At 41.4% G+C, this 21,761-nt stretch overlaps 2 protein-coding genes across 2 annotated transcripts in view; one reads left to right on the top strand and one right to left on the bottom strand.

The window, feature by feature from the left end:
• The window catches only part of PSD3 (pleckstrin and Sec7 domain containing 3), a 696,342-nt gene extending 693,507 nt beyond the window's left edge, over positions 1-2,835 (bottom strand). Inside the window, exon 1 of the mRNA XM_064272734.1 lies at positions 2,611-2,835. The gene's annotated coding sequence lies outside the window, so the exon portion shown is untranslated. The remainder of the gene's footprint in view (positions 1-2,610) is intronic.
• LOC111751266 (uncharacterized) overlaps positions 1-21,378 on the top strand; it is a 45,787-nt gene extending 24,409 nt beyond the window's left edge. Inside the window, exons 2-3 of the mRNA XM_064271936.1 lie at positions 12,360-12,582; positions 13,145-21,378. Coding sequence (XP_064128006.1) covers positions 12,360-12,582; positions 13,145-13,620 — 699 coding nt within the window. The 3' untranslated portion in view covers positions 13,621-21,378. The remainder of the gene's footprint in view (positions 1-12,359; positions 12,583-13,144) is intronic.
• Positions 21,379-21,761: the final 383 nt, after the last annotated feature.

The following is a 21,761-nucleotide window of genomic DNA, read 5'->3' on the forward strand; positions in this document are numbered from 1 at the left end:
AGAGGCTGAAAATGGCCAGGCAAGCAAGTCAAGATCCACATCACTGGAATTCATTTAGAGGCACCCAGATGGGGTTCTTCAGAAACCTACAAAAAATCCTTCCAGCCCTCCTCTTGTGCTGTGGGAAGCCACTACACTCAGAGAGCACTCCTAACAACTTACATCCGGCTTGACCATCAAGGGCTTTCCTGTGCCTCAGCTCTCCTTCCTGGGAGCAATCAGTCTAGCTGTCCATGGGTGGTAGGTAGTTAGGAATGTGGATGGAGATCAAGCAGGAAAGCAAGACAGAAACAGAGGATTGAAATGACTCGCATGTCGACCTCCATGTCCTCCCCCCACTATACACTGCCCACATCAATCAGCCATGTCCTCTCCCCACTATAAACTGCCCACATCAATCAGCCATGTCCTCCCCCCACTATACACTGCCCACATCAATCAGACCTATGAGAGGGAGAAGCTTTCCTTTGAATGAGTCTTGCCATTTAATTTCACTCAATTGGACGTTAAAATACTGAAACAAGGCTCTGCTTGTAACTAAGAGTGATCAGAATACTCTTTCTTCTCTGAGAATGAGAGGGACTAGAAAAGCTATGGGATCCACCTGAGATTCTGTGCAAGGTTCAGGAAAGAAAGAGAGTTTGAAGGGACAGTAGTTGGAAAAAACCAAGCTGTTTTTGGCTTGAGTCCTACTGAGTTCAGCTCATTTAATATTCTGGTTATACAACAAAAATGCACACATCCATCACCATCAAGTTACTTGAGAAAGAGAATGACTCTTACCGATAATGCAATGCTTTAAGTAAAAGTGCATTTCAGAACATCCCAGACAAAAGACATCTTGAGAAGTGTTTATTTGCAGTGACTTTTACAGTCTCACACTAATAATGAATTTATTAACCCTAATTTTATGAATCGGACCTCTGATGGCTCAGTGGTTAAAGAGATATGCCTGCTAACTCAAAGGTCGGTAGTTCAAATCCATCAGCCTACTAATGCAGCTCTACGCTGTCCTATAGGGTCGCTATGAGTCAAAATGGACTCAAAGGCAAGGGGCTTTTGGTTTTCATGTGGAAAAAACACCTTCTCTCTCCTCTAGGTTTGTGTATCACTTGAGTTGGAAATCTCTCTGGAAGTCGCCTGGCAACTCCTCTTGTAAGAATTGCTCTTAACGAAATAATTAAAGACGCACAAAACATTAGCTGCAAGGATGTTCACAGCAGCACTGTTTATAGCACTAAATATTGAGAACATTCTATGCCAGTTAATTATATGTTTATACAGGGGAATACAGTTCCATTATGTAAAATGGTTTTGTAGCTCAACCTTTCTTTCATTGTTGCCCTGATAAGGAGCCTTTTTTAGACATGCTTTTTTTTCCCCTAACTACTCACCCCCATGAAATTTTAATACCATAGACATACTGTACTCTGCTTATGTACTGTGGCCCTTTGGAGGCCCACAAACAATTGTAATAATTAGGTTTTTTTTGCCCCCAAAACCAATTTTCACAGACTTGGGGGCCACATCACCATCACCGATAACGCATGCGGTTGGTCGTTATTGATACCGAAGGATGTTCATATTTCAGAAAGCAAAAAAGTATATAATCTCTGTATATAATTACTTAAAGAGATACAGAAAAACTTCTGGAAGATTCTATATAAAAGTATTAATACTGGTTATCTACAGGTGCACACCAGGCTTCATATTTATTAAAGCCCTAATATGTGTGGAGAAGTCCCTGGGTGGCGCAAACAGTGAAGTGCTTGACTACTAGTCAAAAAGTTGGCAGTGGAACCCACCCAGAGGCGTTTCTGGAGACAGGCTGAAAGTCATAGCCTTGGGAATCCTATGGAGCGTGGTTCTACTCACATACGCTGGCTGACCTGTATTTGTTTACAAAGGGCAGGAAGGCTTTTATCCTGTCTTTCTCTCCATATAAACAACAGCCTTCACAAAGCACAAGCAGAGAGATCTTGAATTGGGCCTATTTTCATGAATACCCTAGATATGCAGCAAAAGCCAGCCTTGTCTCTTTTGAGTGCTTTTCCCTCTAATGTTCTATGTTTGCAAAGGAGTGACTCTTCATCTATGGGGGAGCATCAGGCACCCCTGTTGGAATCCAGTGAAAGCTCTCAAGCCTCACCCCACAACAGCGTACATACACCCAGAATTCGGCAGATAACCGCAGGAGTTCACAGGCCCCCTTAGGCCTATTCAGTGAGGGACCCTCTAGAATTTCATAGACTCTTGTAGGATTTCTCTAACTTGGCCAGGATTCATTCTAGGAGGAGTGCTGACTCATTTCTCCCTTTTCAGAGAGAAAAAGGGAACGTCCAGAAAAGAAGCTCAAGTTCTATTTCTTCTCTTATTTTGGGGAAATGAAATTCCCCGGGGACATGGGGGGAGGGGGAGATGTGGGGCGGGGGATCACATCTCATGACTGGAACAGTTCTTCCTTGAAGCTTGTCTTTTCTGGCTCATATCCACAAAAGAACATCAAGTACTTCCTAGAATTTCTAGGTCACACTGTCATGGACAGTACACCCCCATCCCACTCCTCCGTAGTTGCCACCTCACTCCTGCGTTTGCGAACTGCCCACTTACCTAATTGTGATTGTGGAGTTAGGCTGAAGTTTAATCTGTATTCCAAACAGTTTCTAACACACTGACACTTCATCTTTGTCATTTGCGACACTAATTCTCATATCTAATATCTTCAGGAACACAGAGCATAAAGTGAAGCAGAGCTTCCTAACTGTTTCTGTTTTTCTAATTATTTATAAACGCATGCTTTTTGCGTAGTCATCAGCTGTCTTTAAAGAGAACACAGCTATTTCCTGTTAGCAACCGCCCTGCGTGGCAATTGGGTATCAGATATCTCTTTAGTTCACAAGTCACCCTTTGACATTTAATAAACTGCAATGATTTCACATTTAGGTATTTCCCCCACTCATTTGATTAGAGCAAAGGAGAATATAAAAACCAACTTATTAGGTCAATTGCAAAAATAAAAGTAATTTTTTATGGGTAAGCAAAAAGTGAAAAGGTTTTCTTTCCTTTTTTTCTACCTATGTTTTTTGAAGTATAGATGTCTAACTTTCTTTTGGAAATACATGGTGTCTCATAATATTTTTATAGTTTGTGGGTTTTCTTTATAATTCACTTGTCAGCCACTCAATGTTTCTGTTATGATTCCATCCCTTTAACACTAAAAAAAAAAAAAATACTATTAATTAAAGGGCAAGAATCAAAGTTTCTACTCCCTTTTTACGAATGAAACTAGGTTGAATCAGGATAGACTTGTTTTCTTATTAAAAAAAAAAATCATCCTTCCGTGTACATTCATGAAAACCCTATATAATCAACCAGTCAATATTTCAAGAAAGTACTGAAAGAAAATTAAAATGTACAGGTCATTAACCTGTCTAAATCATCCAATATCAAGCCACTGGCAAGTTGATTTTATGCTAGAGTAGATTTTAGGTGGTAAAACCAAGATTTCTCTGATTCTCCTGCCTTCAGAGGAAAAAAAAATCTGCCAAAGCAGACTTGAACAATACCCCCAAATCACCTCTCCTACCATATGTAATTTTTATTTTTATACAAAGTCATAGTTATAAAAAGGATAGAACTTTTAAGGATCCGAACATTTCTTCCTAAAATATATTCTCGCTCATGTTCCACTTGGGATGAAAGTTTCAATCCTGAACAGACTTACCAGGCTTGCATCTGTCAGCTCCTTGAAGAAGCTCCTCTTTAGTTTCAAGCTGTGGCTGAAACTTAAAGTACAAAATGTATTCAATTAAGCTGCCTGGCATTAGTGACTTTGTTTGTTCCAGTGACTCCACAACACAGTGACAATCCCACTCCCTTCCTTCTGCAAAATCTTCAGTTTATGACTTTGCTGTGTGATCAGCTTTCATTCTCCTACACTTCAAGCCAAGGACGAAAAATACACAACCTTGGCTTACCTGTCAAGGAAAAGGGGTCAAGTGCACATGTCATCAAGCAAATTAGCAATTATGAATTGCAAAATGATTTAATAAAGTTTTCTTCAAATAGATATAGCTAACCCTGTTAGCTTTCTCCTTGTACATACTTGGTAAGACAGTAAGTTTTTAAAAAGCAGGAATGATGTAAGTACACTAAGGGACACTTTGGCTAGCCAGAGAGAAAGGGAGAGTGATTCTAAAAGGAGCCGGGAGGGTAATAGGACCCTTTGGCTCTGACGGTGAATCTGAAGCACTCTACACGAAGTACAATGGTTAGCTAAAGTTAGAGAAACAGTGGCCTCTTAGGGAGCCCCAGACACCACATTGATTATACGTGGTGTGGCAACTTGTCGTTTGTTCTGACAGTTGTGAGAGTTAGAACACAGGATGAGAAGGCTACAATCGAGAAGCCATCTTGGGCACAATGATTTCATTTTTATGAATAAGGTCCAACAGGTTTCATTCTGTTACTATCTATCCTCTGTCCTTCCCAGCAGCGTTTACCTCCATCCCTCTAGATGTTCTAAGGATGCAGACATAGTCCACTGAGGTTCCACTTAAAAAAAAAAAAAAAAATGAGGTAACAAGATGTGAATTTTCATCTTTCTAATATCTCTGGCTTCCTCCACAATGATATCATAAGCAAACAATCTTTCAGTGTTTATTTTGACAAACTACATTAAAAAAAAATCTTAACACTGGGAAAAATACTTTTCTCTAAATGGCACAGTTTTACCCAGTTGGCACATCAAATACAGGCAAGAATCACAGGCACTGGGGAGTCTGGAGAGAGAGTCAGAAATTCAAATATTTCTGCTAATAGCTATGTTCATTTTATTTTCTTTTATCTCATTTTCTTAAATGTGAGCACAGCCAGGAAAATTAGCACAAAGTCTAATAACAAGCTGACCATAAAGAAAACAGGGAGGCTATACCCTGGTTCTTTTTGGATTTGGTTTTAATGGCGGTTTGGGGAGCTTTCGTATTTGGAGAATTTTCAACCTGTAGCAGGCAGACACCTGTGTGCTTCACATGGTGATGTGGTAGGGTGATATTCGAAACAAGCAGTGATGGTAACACAGGCCAAGCCAACACAAATTGTGGGAGGGGAAAAATATTTCTGCTGAGTTCCGTGATCTTTGAGTAGCACATATTAGGTAGAAAGCACCACCACACAGGTGAAAGTAAAATAAATTCAAAGATAAACCAAACGGAAGGCTCCATTTGTTGGAAACTCACCTGTTAAAGATAATTCCCTTGGGTCTCATCTTGGGTGATAATACAAGGTTGTGAGAAATAACACAGTTGGCAGAAAACCAAGACCATTTTATCATTCCACATTCCCTCACATGAGGTAGCCCTGTCATTTTACATTATTTGTTTACTAAGCACAAAAACAGGAATTACGAAGGATAAATATTAAAATTCTAATTATTCTATGAATCATTATTCTCCTGAATGGCACATTTGTGGTCTGATTCCCTAGATACATTTTGTTTTGTTACAAAAGAATTCATTAAAAAAATTCTCAGAACATAAATATTCCATCACATAGGCTTCTCTGTCACCTGATGGTCCCTTTTCCTTTATACCTGAATGCCCACTCATTGAAAACCATTCTGAAGTTATAGTGGATAACCAAGAGGAATCCTGGCCAACGTCCTAATGAAAAACTTTGTACAAGGAAGCATTGTTGGCGATTGGGACATAACTGGGTTCTTATCTGCTTCCGGAGTTGCTTTGGTATTTATCTGAGCTATAAACAGCTCCCAAAGGTCAGACTACCTCACAGAGTAGTAGTCTGATTTCCTTTCAGCTAAGGCATGTATGGCTGCTCTGTTACTGCACTAATTTATCTTCTTCAGCTCTATTTCCTTTTCCTTTGAAAGTCACCTTTCCCTCTTTGCCATGTCTCAGAATCTATTCCACTCCACTGAGATTTTCTAAGTCAGATAGGAAAGGATGCTATCTTGCCTATCCATAATGTCCTATTTTATTTCAAAACAGTTATAAGGGACACAACACTTGTAAAGGTTTTAAACAGAATTGATTTCATTTTTTTCCTATACATTGTTTTCTCATCACCAAAGTAATAAAGGCTTATTGTACAAAATTTGAATATTCCAGAAAAACACAAAGTACAAAAATGATAATAAAAATCAACCATATTACAATCAACCAAAAACTTAAGGTTTTCTTCCAGTCCTTTCTTCTATTTGTATATTAATTTTTGATAATACTGGGATAGTATGGTATCCTGTCTTTCCCCCCACTTTTACATAATAAGTATATTTCTTCATGTTCTCCAAATATGATTTTAATTTTTACATTATTATTCATTATTTAATTCTTTCCCCATTATACAGTGTTTAAATATTTTCTAGTGTTTCCATTTTTTAAAGTAATATTATAGACTATATTTTTCTCACCATTTTAAAATTGCCCTTCTCTATTAAAAGCAGTGAATTAACCCAATAGTCTATGGACATAAAAAGTGTTAGTCATCTGTGAGGAAAGGGTTTGCCATCACATTTTGACCTGATGTAGAGATGTCCCAGAGGTCACCAACATGTCCTGTTCTAGATACGTGCAAACATTTTCCAAGGACTTTGGTTCTAGTCAGGCCTCAGTAACTACCACCAACTGCTTGATGAACTCTTCTGTTTGGATGTCTTTTCTTTTTGCTTCAAACTCAGCTTGTCTAAAATCGGGCTCCCCCAGCATGCTTCCCTGAACCTGTCTCCCCCACCACCACTCTGCTGACTAGACTGAGAACACGGAGGAGCCCTGAGAGAGGAGTTAGTTCAATTCCCTCTTTTTCTAAGATGGAGAGGCCCAGAGACACTCTATGACTAGCCTGAGGCCACCTAGCAGTTACTTTGAAATCTGGAATTCTAAGACTTTTACTTTCTTAGTCTCTCATGCTTAATCAAACATTAAGATCTATCCTTTTGAACTGCCCTCCCCCCCCCCCGCCTTTTTAGCTCATTTATTTCCATTTTATACCAATTCCTGTCACCCCATTCCAGGCCCTTCCTTGTCACCTTACCCGAAAGCCATCTAGCTGACCTCCTCCTCTCTAAGACCTCCTATTTTAATCCTCCCTGCACACCACTCTCAGATGGATCTTTCTTAATGTTGTTATCCTGCTCAAAACCCTCACTGATTTCTTATTTAGCCCTACATAATATATAAACACCTTTGCCTGGCTCTCAAAACCCCATGTTCCCATCCAATCTTACCTTGTCCAGTCTCTACCTCCCAGTCTGGTCACTTCCCCCTTCCCAACTTCCTGCCTTCTCCATACATTGTTTACCCCATGCAGAAACTCTTTTGTTTCCCCTCATGTCTTCAAATTTTACTCAAATCTGTAAGGCTAAATTCAAGTCTGTCTTGAAGGGCAGAGGGTTATTGACCATCCCATAATAGTTGTTTCTCAGAAAAGTCTACTCTTGTTACATTTTTGTCACAACTTTTACAACACCTCACCATGATTGGTTGATTTCCCAGGTTTCCTCTCATCTGCTGGCGGAAGGCCGCGTTGCACGCGCACCAACTCCAAATTTACTCACTATAGGACCTTCCTGGGGTGGCAGTAGGAAGTGGTCGCCATTTTTTTTTTAGGGCTGTGCGTGGTATTTTTAGAGCCATGAGCAAAAACTGGTTCACAAAAACTATGCAGACTGCGCAGGCATCCCAGTACTGAAGATCCGCCCCTCTCTATTTATGAATATGTATATCACTCCCTATATAAGGAGCCGATCTAGTTTCATTTAGTGAGCTGGTAGCCTTAGGTCATGAGGCCTTTCCAACTTCCCACTTTGCAAACTGAGAAAAAACCTTTCTGTTCTTCCAACCCTGTCTCTGGCTGACTTCAATTTGCCAGCCTGCTGGGCAAGACCCTATCAGTTGTCAGCTTCAGTCTTGTCTCCTCTCTGAAATAGAATGAGTTTCACATAGGATTTGAAGTTGGCTGACTTGAGTTTGGAGCCCTGGTGGTGCAGTGATTAAGAGCTTGGCTGTGAAGGAAAAGGTCGGCAGTTTGAATCCACCAGCTGCTCCTTGGAAACCCTATGGGCAGTTCTACTCTGTCCTATAGAATTGCTATGCGTCAAAATCTACTCGATGGTAATGGGGTTTTTTTGTTTGTTTGTTTTTGACTTCAAGTCCCTGCTTTGCCACTTTTGCTGGGAGACTTGGGAAAGATAATTAACTCCCATGAGCTTATTTTTGTATTTGCAAATAAGAATACTTATACTAATACCCGCTCTATCATCCTCCCAGGATCCTAGGAAGGATTGAATGTATTACAATGTTTTCGTAAGCTACTAAATGCTATACCAATGAGAGAAAATATCATCCACTGATATTTGTCACTCTCAACAATTTCCGAATCCAAGTCTATACTACATACATAACATGGCACTGAATAACATTCTGTCCCATCGTATTCTCTCAGTGTTTCATTTGCATTAGTCCTTCTACCTCAACTTGACTCTCAAGTCCTAAATGAAATACAGAATCTTGTATTTTATAAATCCTTAGAGTTCAACACTGTACATTGTTTTAATGACTGTTAGGCTGCAACAATAAACTCAAGCATAACGATTGTAAGGATGGCGCAGGACCAGGCAGTGTTTTGTTCTGTTGTGCGTAGTGTTGCTATGAGTCAGAACCAACTCAACGGCACCTAACAACAGTCTAATCTAGATGAGTGTTAGTGAGAATGTCTGGATTGGGGTCACACTGGGATTTAGATAGAAATGAAAGAGCTGATGGAAAAGTCTTAATCTACAAGGCTGGGATCAAGGTTAGCATACACCTTTGTGAAGTCTATCCAAATGTGCTCTCAGTTTGGATCTTGATTCTCAGAGATACTGTAATTGTCACAGTAACCCTTACTGGGCACATTTACTGAAGCCAGAGGGCAGAGGTCAGAACATGAGGAGTAAAACCCGGGTCTTTGGATATGTTTATCAGAATGGCGTTGTCCCTAATGATAACGTGTTGCTAAAGACGGTCTGCTGATGATCTACTTATAAGTTGCACGTTTCTGTGAAATCCATTTCTCAGTTTAGATTATCTAGAACATATACTCCATAGGGTCTAGCCCTAATGAGCCCTGGTGTTGCCAGTCGAAAGGGTGGTGGTTCGAATCCACCATTCTCTCCTTGAGAGGAAGATGTGGCAATCTACTTCCATAAAGATTACAGCCTCGGAAACCCTATGGGGCAGTTATACTCTGTTCTATGGAGTTGCTATGAGTCAGAATGGACTCAACAGCACATAACAACAGGGTCTACCCCTAAAAGAGTTCATTCTAGGGTTAGGACTTCAGGGCTACGTTTAGGTTTAGGGTTACATTTAGATTTGCAGTTAGTGTTGGGATTAAGGTTCTGTTTAGATGAGGTTTAGATTTAGGTTTAGTATTCACGCTAGAGTTAGTGCACAGTTTATTGTTACGGCCAAAGTTAAGGTTAAGGCTACAGTTTAGTGTTAGGGTCACGTTAGAATCATAGACACAAAGGACTGTTTTACAAAAAGGTATTCTTCAAAGATTCTCTTTAAAAGAAGACATGTCTTTTACATTCTTGCCCAGCCTCCTCGAAGCTAGTAAAAGTACTATTGGGGAAGAACCCTCATTTTACAATATGCTACGATTAAATACAACTATACTGTGTTCCATAGTTTCAGGGTATTTTCTTTTTTTTGGTAATACCTGGTACCGAAAAGGCAAGTAACACCTTTAATGTCAACATTAACACCCTAAATGTCAATTCGCTGGCATATTCAGTTAGAACTGCCCTCCCTTGACATCCCCAACCTCTACAATAAAAGCTGATACTATTAAAAGAAAAAAAGCCACGATCTGGAATCCACTTACATTTTGCTTGGAAAAAAAATTTTTTTAATGAAACCTCTGCATACTTCTGAAGTACCAGTTACTTGTCAAGCACCATAAACAGAATACACAAGCTATTTTTAATAGAATCATGCTTTCAAGTTGTTAGCTGTCGCACAAATCTCTATTTCCAGCCAAGACCTCTTTCTCAAACTACACACTTGGATTTCCAGTGAGTGGCTGTCTCCACCAGGCCCTTTAATTTCAGTCATTCAAAAGTGAACCCACTGTCTCCACAACGCTCATCTTCCATACCAACCTCTTTGTTTTTCCCATTCTAATTGAATGCCAACACCATTTACCAAGTGCTCAACTTCTTCTCTCACCTACCACTGTTCTGTTGTAAAAAATTTCTACCATTTCTCCGATCCCTCGCTTCCGCCTTCAGTTAGTCCCTTATCACCTTTTGCCTAAACCACTGCAACAGCCACTTAAATAACCTTTGAATATCTTTTCTGCCTTCAAGCTCTTTCATTGTCCAATTTGTCCCCCTACACTGTCACCAGAATGTGAGATCTTTGTTATGTCATCCCCCAGCTGAAAGTCTTTCGTAGTTTCCCTTCTATAGTCTCTTCTATGAAGACATTATCACTCCTCTATTCCCCTTCAGTTTTCCAGATCCTCCTTTTTATTCCACCATAACCTCTACACTGATGATTGCACTTACCACGCTCTATTACACTTGTTCTCTTTGAATAGATGGCAAGCTTCTCAAAATTGAAATCTTCATTTCTGCACCACCAGTACACTGAACAGTGCCTGGCACATTGTGAATGCTCACAAAATTTTGCTGAATGAGAGTATCTTAGAGGACTAAATAACTCCCAAAGATCCTCTTCATATATTAGTGTGGCCAGTTCAAAAATAAAATTTATGCTGCGTAAGGTTTCTTTAAAAAGCACACCCCACACCTTACCAGGAAGTTACAGATTGAAAAACAGCTGATGGAACAAGTTAGCATACAGCAAATAAAGAGTAGACCATTCAATTGCTGCTAACCGGAACTGAGGGACAGATGGAAGATGGGCATAAAACATTATTCCTCATCGATGGAAGAATTTGCAAAGATTCCTGAAGTCTCTGGGTATTGGCACTTTGGATATTTCCCTAAAATGCAGTGAAAATTCAGGTGCAGAAAAAGGTAACAATAAAAATGAATGGGGGGGGCTATGTGAACACAGAAAGGGAGCCCTGGTGGCACAGTGGTTAAGTGCTTAGCTGTTAACCAAAACGTTGGCACCAGCCACTCAACAGGAGAAAGTTGGGGCAGTCTGCTTCAGTAAAGATATACAGCCTTGGAAACCTATGGGCAGTTCTTCTCTGTCCTATACGGTTGCTGAGTTGAAATCGACTCAACAGCAGTGGGTCTGGGTGTGGATTTTTTGTCTGTTATGTGAATACAGAAACTGGATTAATGCCAAATTTGTGGAACCAGAATGCCCCCCATATCCTACTTCACCCCCTAGTGTAACATGGTGCCTTGTGTGGGGTATACACTCAGTTTTTTAGTTACAATTCATGAAAACATCCTGTAAGTTTTCAGTAACGCTGGCTGCCCTGCAGATGAACTAAAGGGGTGGGGGTGGGGGGATGGGGGAGCTAGTTCTGCAATATTAGTGTGTCTGCTGCGGAAATAAGCACTGCTTTTGCAATTTTTAAATTAAAAAAACTCAGCTACCTGCCTTCATCACAGAGCTAAAGACCTGAAAGGCACAGCCTTGGGCACTGTCTAGTTGCAACAGTGCTTCCCACTTGAAGCATTTCTCTCTTGTAAAAAATGCTAAAATCAGCAACCTTGGAAGATCCTGGGTCCTGCTAGGGAAGCCCCAATTGCCAGCTTTCACCTGGGTGTGTTGTGTGTAGCCAGAGGAAACGGAAGGAGATGACTGGGGAGAAACTTAATATCCATAGGGACAATGGCCAGACTATCTAGGAAAACAGAACTCTGACCCACAACCTCTGCAGCAAGCAGCCTGGGAAGCCAAACCACAACCTCTTCAGAATGAGCCCAAATGAATAGGTCTTGGTCAACGACGACTGCCAGCTTCCCTAATTCTGGCCCCACTTCCAATTTCGGACCAACCAGGTTAAGCCAAATACGCTCCCCAAACCAATCACAAAGGTTGCCCTTCTTCTAGTTGGCAGCCTCCAGCTTCCGCCCAGCCTCTATACCCACTACTTCCAATTAGAATTGAAGCCTTCCCCTTTTTTCAGTGTAAAGCTTTCCCTCTCCTCTGCCTGCCTTTGAGTCTGCCAAACACAAGAGATGGTGGCTGGTAGCTGACTCCCTTCCTATAACACAAAAAAAACAAGCTCTGAATAAATAAACCAAACCAAAGCCCTTGCCCTCAAGTCCATTCCGACTCACGGCGACCCTACAGGGCAGAGAACTGCCCCCCAGAGTTTCCAAGGAGCGCCTGGTGGATTCGAACTGCCAACCTTTTGGTTAACAGCTGTAGCACTTAACCGCTACACTACCAGGTGTGTTTTTTCCTTTGAATAAACAGCCGCTGCTTATTCTCATTCGGGTGGTCTTGGGTTATTGCCGCACTAGGTATCTCGAAGCATCCCAGGAGCCGGCCTGCGTGTCACCGAAGGAGGAATTGGCTTTGCGGGGAGAGGTCGGAACTGGAATTGGAAAGGGGGGCTCTTTCGAGTACGCTGAGAGTAGTGCTGGCGCAGGTAAAGGGCATGGGATGACCCAGGGGGCAGGTGGAAAAGGGGGGAAAGAGACAAAGAAACCTGTAGCCAGTCGCTGGAAGAGGGGGAGGAATAAAGGGGCGCGGCGGCTATTGCGGGCCGCTGGGCGCGGGGGCGGCGGGCCTGGGTCTCCGGCCTCGGAGAGGGAAAGCACCGCAGACGGGGGTCGGGCCTGGGACGCGGACCAGGGCCCGAGAGCGAGGCCGGCTGGGAGGAGCCGAGGGAGCTCGGGGAGACCTGCAGGCCCTCGCTCGCGGGCCGGGCCGGGGCGATGGTGGTGGCCGTGAGGCCGCAGAAGCCGCGGGCGTGGTGGGGCGGTGCGGCGAGGGGGCGCTGGGGAAGCCTCGGTGCCTGCGGGCCTGCGCCTGGGCCTGGAGGCCGACCCCCGAGCGCGGTCCGGGGGGGACCAGCCGGGCCGGAGCCGCAGGAGGGGGCCGTGGAGGCTTTCCTGGAGCTGTGGGGGGCGGGAGGGGGAGCGTGGCAGGACACGCCGCTCGCCATCCTGGAGGTGGCTGCTGTCATCTCGCTGGTCCTATTCTTCTAGGAGCCCAAGGACGGCTCGCAAGCTCAGGCCTGCCGGGTGGTCCAAAGTGTGGACCATGTTCGAGAGAAGGAGCAGCCGCCCTGACTGGAGGGTGTCTTCCTGCTGCTCTTTGTGGCGGGCCTTGTGCTGGTGACCACCGTCCACGACTGGAGCAAGGAGGAGCAATTCCATGGCCTGGAGAAGTGGATCCTCAAGGACCAGAAGACGCCGTCCTGCGGGGCGTCCAAGTGGAGGAGAGCCCCGTGGTGGACCTCATGGTGGACGCAGACCGCCCATGGCAACTTGCTGCCGGTGGAGGGGCTGCTGATCTTCGGGGAGAACTGAAAACGGACGAGAGTGTCCTCACGGGAGAGTCTGAAAACGGACGAGAGTGTCCTCACGGGAGAGTCAGCGGTGGTGATGAAAGCGCTAACCTGCATCTGCACCCTGCTGACAGCAGTCACCACATGTTGGAGGGCCCAGCACGATGTTGGTGACTGCTGTCAGTCTTAACTCGCAGGCAGACCTTGTGGTGTCACTACTGACCTCTGAAACAAAGAACAAAGAGAGCGTAAAGAAAACATTATCATAGGACAAGCGCGGGAACAAAACAGCCCAAGAGGGTGAAGGCAAAAATGCAGCCAATTCGAACATCACTGGCTACAAAGAAAAGCCCCTCTACAAGACACACTTACGGAGTTATCCATAATGATTGGCAAGTGGGATTTGCTAATGGCTATCCTGTAGATTGCACTGCACATTATACAGAATACATTGTTCGGTTTTTCATTATTGGAGTAACAGCCTTGGCGATAGCTGTCTCAGGAAGCCTTCCCTTTGGAGTTACTCTTTCCTTATTCTGTAAAGAACGATGAAAGATAAAAATGTAGTGAGACATTTGGATGCTTGTCAAACTAGGGGAAATGCAACAAACATTAGCTGAGATAAAATGGGAACTTTGAACAGGGATCACAAGAGAGGGTCCCAGACAGAGCTGGAGAAGAATGTAGAACAAAATCCTAACTCACACACACACAAAAGGCCAGACTTACTGGTCTGGCAGAGACTGGTGAAACCCTGAGAATATCACCCCCGGACACCCTTTTAACTCACTACTGAAGTCACTCCTGAGGTTCACCCTTCAGCCAAAGATGAGACAGACCCATAAAATGAAATGAGCCTAAATGGGCACACCAGCCCAGAGGTAAGGACAAGAAGGCAGGAGGGGACAGGAAAGCTGATAGTGGGGAACCCAGAGAGCATTGACATGTTGTGGGGTTGGAAACCAATGTCACAAAACAATATACATATTAATTGTTTAATAAGAAACTAATTTGCTCTGTAAACCTTCATCTAAAACACAATTTTAAAAAATGGGGACTTTCACTATTACAAAATAACAGCAGTTCAGGCTTACATTGGTGAGACTCATCATAAAACAATTCCTAGACCTAAGTGTATTCCAGAATCGTTCTTACAATTCTGCCGTAATTTTTTCAGATGTTGAGTCCATCCCAACAGATTGGCAATAAAACAGAATGTGCTTTGTTGGCGTAACTTCTGCATTTAAAAACCATGAAAAAAAAAAAAGCACATTTATGCAAAAATATGCCTTCAACTCAGAGAAGAAATTCATGATGAGTGTCTTAAAACTGCCTGATAGAGGTTTTCAAGTTGTTTACTAAGGGAGTCTCAGAAATATTATTTAACAGGCATTGCCAAATCCTGAATGAAAAGGGTAAAGAGCTGACAAAAACAGATGAAGAAGGTATTTCCTAAAGGGGTATTAAACCAGTGGTTTAATAACTTAGAACCATGTGCCTGATGTTCAGAAATTTTCTAGATACTGAGACAAACCTGAGTAGGATAATGAAGAAGACACAATTAAAGATCTTACGTGCATTGCTCTTATAGACATTGAAGATTTTATGTCAAAACTTTGAGTGCCTGCAAGATCAAAAAAAAAAAAAATTTTTTTTTTTTTTTTTGCAAGCTCTAGCCCCTGACAAATACAACCCAGTTAAAGGTATAGTTAAGAGTAATGTTTTGGGGCAGAAGGAGATTGTAGCAGTCACTGATGATGGTGCTAATGAGTGTCTAAGAGAGCAGATGTGGAATTTGTAATGGGGTTAACAGGAACAGATACAGCTAAAGAAGCTCCTGATATCGTTCCTACCGATAACTTCTCAAGTATTGTTAAAGCTATCTTGTGGGATAGCAATGTTTATGACCGCATGTCCAAATTCCTTCCATTTCAATTGATTGTCGATGTTGTAGCCACAACTGTGACCTTCATAGGAGCGTGTGTTGTCCAGGATTCTCCTCTAAGCTGTGCAGAGGCTTTGGATGAAATCTTAGAATAGATGCCTTTGCTTCCCTTGCTCTGGAGAACCTGCAGAGTCACCTTTGCTTTGCAAACCTTATGGTCCAACCCAGTGCCGTCGAGTCGATTCCAACTCATAGCGAACCTTATGGTAGGGGAAAAAATATCTCTTGTCCATTTAATGATAAAATTTATTTCAGGCCATACATAATATCAGTTTATAGTTACTTTTAATCTTACGTTAGTGAAACTCTTTTTAATTTGGACCATGGAAGAAACACTCTCCTACATGCTCCTCCTTCTACAATGATACTTAATACTTTTATTATGATGCAATTTTTCCAATGAAATTAATACCCAGAAGCTTCATGGTAAAAGAAATATATTTGAGAGACTCTTCAGTAATAATATCATATAACTGTTGCAGGCACATTTATTGTACAGTTTGGTACTGTGCAATGTGGGTGATGGGTATTCAACTGTACAAACCTATGATAATGGTGCATTTTCCTAAGAGTATCAGAATGTTTTACGAATAAGGGTGTTTATGAATAAGGAAGACCGAAGAAGAATTGATGCCTTTTAATTATGGCGCTGGCGAAGAATATGGAATATACCATGGACTGCCAGAAGAATGAACAAATCTGTCTTGGAGGAAGTACAGCCAGAGTGCTCCCTGGAAGTGAGGATGGTGAGACTTTGTCTCACGTACTTTGGACATGTTACCAGGAAAGACCAGTCCCCAGAAAAGAACATCATGCTTGGTGAAGTAAAAGATCAGCAAAAAAGAGGAAGACTCTCAATGAGATGGACTGGCACAGCGGCTACAACAATGGGCTCAAGCATAACAATGATTGTGAGGATGGCGAAGGACCAGGCAGTGTTTCGTTCTGTTGTACATAGGGACACTATGAATCGGAACCAACTCAATGACACCTAACAACAACAACAACATAAGGGTGTTACTGTGGGGTAAGTTCTTAACTATAATGCCAAATGGCTGTGTGAAGGCCACTTTAAGACTTTTTTGTTAGAGGACAAGTAAACTTACTAAAGATGTATAAGAGTCAGAAACAGGAGAAAACCGCAAAGATGCATTTTGGGTTCTGTACTCAGGTAGACTCAAAGATCAGAAATGAATGATGGAGACATAATTCTTCCATCTGGTCACTCGCCTTATCAGGTCATCCAGTGTAACAAAAGGAGTCCTTTAAAATTTATGCATTTTCTACCTTGAACACTTAAAATATAGTAATAATCAAAAAACAACTTCACTTTATCCTTTTCCTCACATTTTAGATTTTAGTTTTTAAAATAAATGGCTGGTCTGTGTTATCTTCATTGTTACATTTAAAGGTTGTTCTTTGGAAGTAGAGAAATGAACACAGGAAGTTACATTTTAGACAGAAAAGTAATGGGAGAATTGTTTATGACTAAAACATGGCTCAAGAGAAGAGTAGCCTATTATATTTTGATCTTTTTAAAATAGAGGTTTGGGTGCCAAATTACTAATAAATAAATAACATTTGTTATTAATAAAAACCAGTTACCATACATCAGCAATAAGGAATCTGAAAAGGAAATGAAGGAAACAATTCCATTTACAATAGCATCTAGAAGAATAAAATACCTAGGAATCAACTTAACCAGACAGGTGAAAGACCTGTACATGGAAAACTATAAAATACTACTGAAAGAAATTAAAGATGACCTGAACAAATGGAAAGACATTCCATATTCATGGATCAAAGGACTTCATATTGTCAAGATGTCACTACTACCGAAAGCCACCTGTAAATTCAATGTAATCCCCATCAAAATTATAACAATCTTCTTTGAAGTATAGGGAAAGCCAATCCTTATTTTTATATGGAATTGCAAAGGGCCCCAAATAGCCAAAGCAATCTTGAAAAAGAACAGAGTAGAAGGACTCTCACTTCCTGCTCTCAAAACGTATTATAAACCTGCAATAATCAAAACAATCTGATACTGGAATAACGATAGATATATAGACCTATGGAATGGAATTGACAACCCAAAGTTAAGTGTACATATCCATGGTTAATTAATCTTCAACAAGGGTGCTAAATCCATCAAAAGGGGAAAAGAATAGTCTGTTTAATAAATGGTGCTAAAACAACTGTATTTTCACATGCCAAAGATTGAAGTTAGACCCATACCTAACACCATATAAAAAACTAACTAAAAATGGATCAAAGACCTAAATATACTACCTAAAACCACAAAACTCTTAGAAGAAAACATAGAGGCAGTGCTCTGGGATTTAAGCCCTCAACAACAGCTTCTTAGATATGACAACGAAAGCACAAGCAGCAAAAGATAAAACAGATAAATGGGATCTCATAAAACTCAAAAAACTTCTGTACATCAAAGGACTTTATCAACAAAATAGACAACTTACAGACTGGGAAAAAAATTCTGGAAACTACATATCAGATAAGGGTTTAATATCCAGAATATATAAAGAACTCCTAAAACTTAACAAGAAAAAGGCAAACAACCCAATTGAAAAATGGGCAACGGACCTGAACAGATGTTTTACCAAAGAGGATATACAAATGGCCAACAAGCACATGAAAAGATGCTCAAAGTCATTATCCATTGTTGTTGCTAGGGGACACCGAGTAGGTTCCAACTCATAGCAACCCTATGCACAACAGAATGAAACACTGCCTGGTCCTGCGCCCTCCTCACAATTGTTGCCAGACTTGAACCTATTGTTGAACCCACTGTATCATTCCATTTAGTTGAGGGTATTCCTCTTTTTGGCTGACCCTCTACTTTACCAAGCATGATGTCCTTCTCCAGGGACTGATTCCTCCTGATAACCTGTCCAAAGTATGTGAGATGTAATTTCGCCATCCATGCTTCTATGGAGCATTCTGGTTGTACTTCTTCCAAGATAGATTTGTTCCTTCTTTTGGCAGCTCATGGTATATTCAATATTTTTCGCCAACATCACAATTCAAAGGTGTCAGTTCTTCTTCAGTCTTCCTTATTCATTGTCCAGATTTTGCATCTATATGAGGCAATTGAAAGCACCATGGCTTGGGTCAGGCACACCTTTGTCCTCAAGGTGACGTCCTTGCTTTTCAACACTTTAAAGAGGTCTTTTGCAGCAGATTTGCCCAATGCAATGAGTCTTTTGATTTCTTCACTGCTGCTTCCATGGCTGTGGATTGTGGATCCAAGTAAAATGAAATCCTTGACAACCTCAAACTCCTGTCTGTTTATCACGATGTTGCTTATTGGTCGAGTTGTGAGAATTTTTGTTTTTTTCATGTTGAGGTGTAATCCATACCGAAGGCTGTGGTCTTTGATCTTCATCAGTAAGTGCTTCAAGTCCTCTTCACTGCGGCAAGCAAGGTTTTGTCATCTGCATAAGGCAGGTTGTTAACGAGTCTTCTTCCAATCCTGATGCCCCGTTCTTCTTCATACAGTCCAGCTTCTCAGATTATTTGCTCAGCATACAGGTTGAATAGTTATGGTGAAAGGATACAACCCTAGCATACACCTTTCCTGACTTTAGACTATGCAGTATCCCCTTGTTCTGTTTGAACAACTGCCTCTTCATCTATGTAGAGATTCCTCATGAGCACAATTAAGTGTTCTGGAATTCCCATTCTTCACGATGTTATCCATAATTTGTTATGATCCACACAGTCAAATGCCTTAGCATAGTCAATAAAACACAGGTAAACATCTTTCAGGTATTCTCTGCTTTCAGGTAGGATCCATCTAACATTAGCAATGATATCCCTGGTTCCATATCCTCTTCTAAATCCAGCTTGAATTTCTGGCAGATCTCTGTCAATATACTGCTGTAGCTGCTTTTGAATGATCTTCAGCAAAATTTTGCTTACATGTGATATTAATGATATTGTTCGATAATTTCTGCCTTCAGTTGGAACACCTTTCTTGGGAATAGGCATAAATATGAATCTCTTCCAGTCAATTGGCCAGGTAACTGTCTTCCAAATTTCTTGACATAGATGAGTGAGCACTTCCAGGGCTGCATCTGTTTGTTGAAACATCTCAATCGGTATCCCATCAATTCCTGGAGCCTTGTTTTTAGCCAATGCCTTCAGGGCAGCTTGTATCTCTTCCTTCAGTATCATCAGTTCCTGATCGTATGTTACCTCCTGAAATGGTTGAACGTCGACCAATTCTTTTTGGTATAGTGACTCTGTATTCCTTCCATTTCTTTTGATGCTTCCTACATTGCTTAATGTTTTCCCCATAGAATTTCTTCTTCAGTTCTTTCAGCTTGAGAAATGCTGAGCATGTTCTTCTCTTTTAGTTTTCTATCTCCAGCTCTTTGCACATGTCATCATAATACTTTAGTTTGTCTTCTCGAGCCACCCTTTGAAATCTTCTGTTCAACTTTTTTACTTCATCATTTTTTCCTTTTGCTTTAGCTACTTGACATTCAAGAGCAAGTTTCAGAGTCTTTCCTGACATCCATTTAGGTCTTCTCTTTCTCTTCTGTCTTATTAATGACCTCTTGCTTTCTTCATGTCTGATGTCCTTGATGTCAGTCCTCAACTCATCTGCTCTTCAGTCATTAGTGTTCAATGCATCAAATCTATTCTTCAGATAGTCTCTAAATTCAGGTGGGATATACTCAAGGTCATACTTTGTCTCTCGTGGACTTGTTCTAATTTTCTTCAGTTTCAACTTGAACTTGCATATGAGTAATTGACGGTCTGTTCTGCAGTCAGCTCCTGGCCTTGTTCTGACTGATGATATTGAGCTTTTCCATCATCTCTTTCCACAAATGCAGTCAATTTGATTTCTGTGTGTTCCATCTGGCGAGGTCCACGTGTACAGTCACCGTTTATGTTGGTGAAAAAAAGTATTTGCAATGAAGAAGTTGTTGGTCTTGCAAAATTCAATCATGCAGATCTCCAGCATCATTTCTATCACCAAGACCATATTTCCCAACTACCAACCCTTCTTCTTGGTTTCCAACTTTCCAGTAATTATCAGTCCATCCTGATTGCATGTTTGATCAATTTCAGACTGCAGAAGTTGGTAAAAATCTTCAATTTCTTCATCTTTGGCCTTAGTGGTTGGTGCATAAATTTGCATAATAGTTATATTTACTGGCCTTCCATGTAGGCATATGGATATTATCCTATCACTGACAGCATTATACTTCAGGATAGATCTTGAAAGGTTCTTTTTGACGATTTATACAACGCCTTTCTTCTTCAAACTGTCATTCCCAGCATAGTAGACCATATGATTGTCCAATTCAGAATGGCCAATGCCAGTCCATTTCAGCTCACTAATGCCTCGGATACTGATCTTTATGTGTCCCATTTCATTTTTGACGATTTCCAATTTTCGTACTTCGTACATTCCAGGTTCCAATTATTAATGCATGCTCGCAGATGTTTCTTCTCATTTTGAGTCGTACCACATCAGCAAATGAAGGTCCGAAAAGCTTGACTCCATCCATGTCATTAAGATCGACTTTATTTTGAGGAGGCAGCTCTTCCCCAGTCGTATTTTGAGTGCCTTTCAACCTGAGGGATTCATCTTCCAGCACTATATCAGACAGTGTTCCACTGCTATTCATAAGGTTTTCTCTGGCTAATTCTTTTTGGAAGTAGACTGCCAGGTCCTTCTTCCTAGTCTGTCATAGTCTGGAAGCTCAGCTGAAACCTCTCTGCCATGGGTGACCCTGCTGGTGTTTGAATATTGGTGGCATAGCTTCCAGCTTCATAGCAACACACAAGCCCCTACAGTAAGACAAACTGACAGACGTATGGGGAAATTAGCCGTTAGGCACATGTACATCAAAACAACAAGATACCACTTCACTCTCACTAAACAAAAACCAAACCAAACAAAACCCACTGCCGTCGAGTCAATTCCGATTCATAGCAACCCTATAGGACAGAGTAGAACTGCCCCATAGAGTTTCTAAGGAGTGCCTTGTGGATTTGAACTGCCGACCTCTTGGTTAGCAGCCGTAGCACTTAACCACTACGTCACCAGGGTTTCCTCACTCTCAGTAGGACAGCTAATATTAAAAAAGAAAATAACAAATGTTGGCAAGGTTGCGGAAAAATCGGAACCCTCATCCATTGCTCGTGAGAATGCAAAATGGTTCCTCAAAAGATTAAACAGAGCTACTATGTGACCCAGCAATTTCACTCTTAGGTATCTACCCAAGAGACTTGAAGCAGAAACAGACACACGTACACTGACGTTCATTGCAGCACTGTTAACAATAGCCAAAAGGTAGGAATAAGCCAAATGTCATCAACAGATGGAGGTATAAAC

The sequence above is a fragment of the Loxodonta africana genome, chromosome 19 (genome assembly GCF_030014295.1).
Source record: "Loxodonta africana isolate mLoxAfr1 chromosome 19, mLoxAfr1.hap2, whole genome shotgun sequence".
Classification (NCBI taxonomy): Eukaryota; Metazoa; Chordata; class Mammalia; order Proboscidea; family Elephantidae; genus Loxodonta; species Loxodonta africana.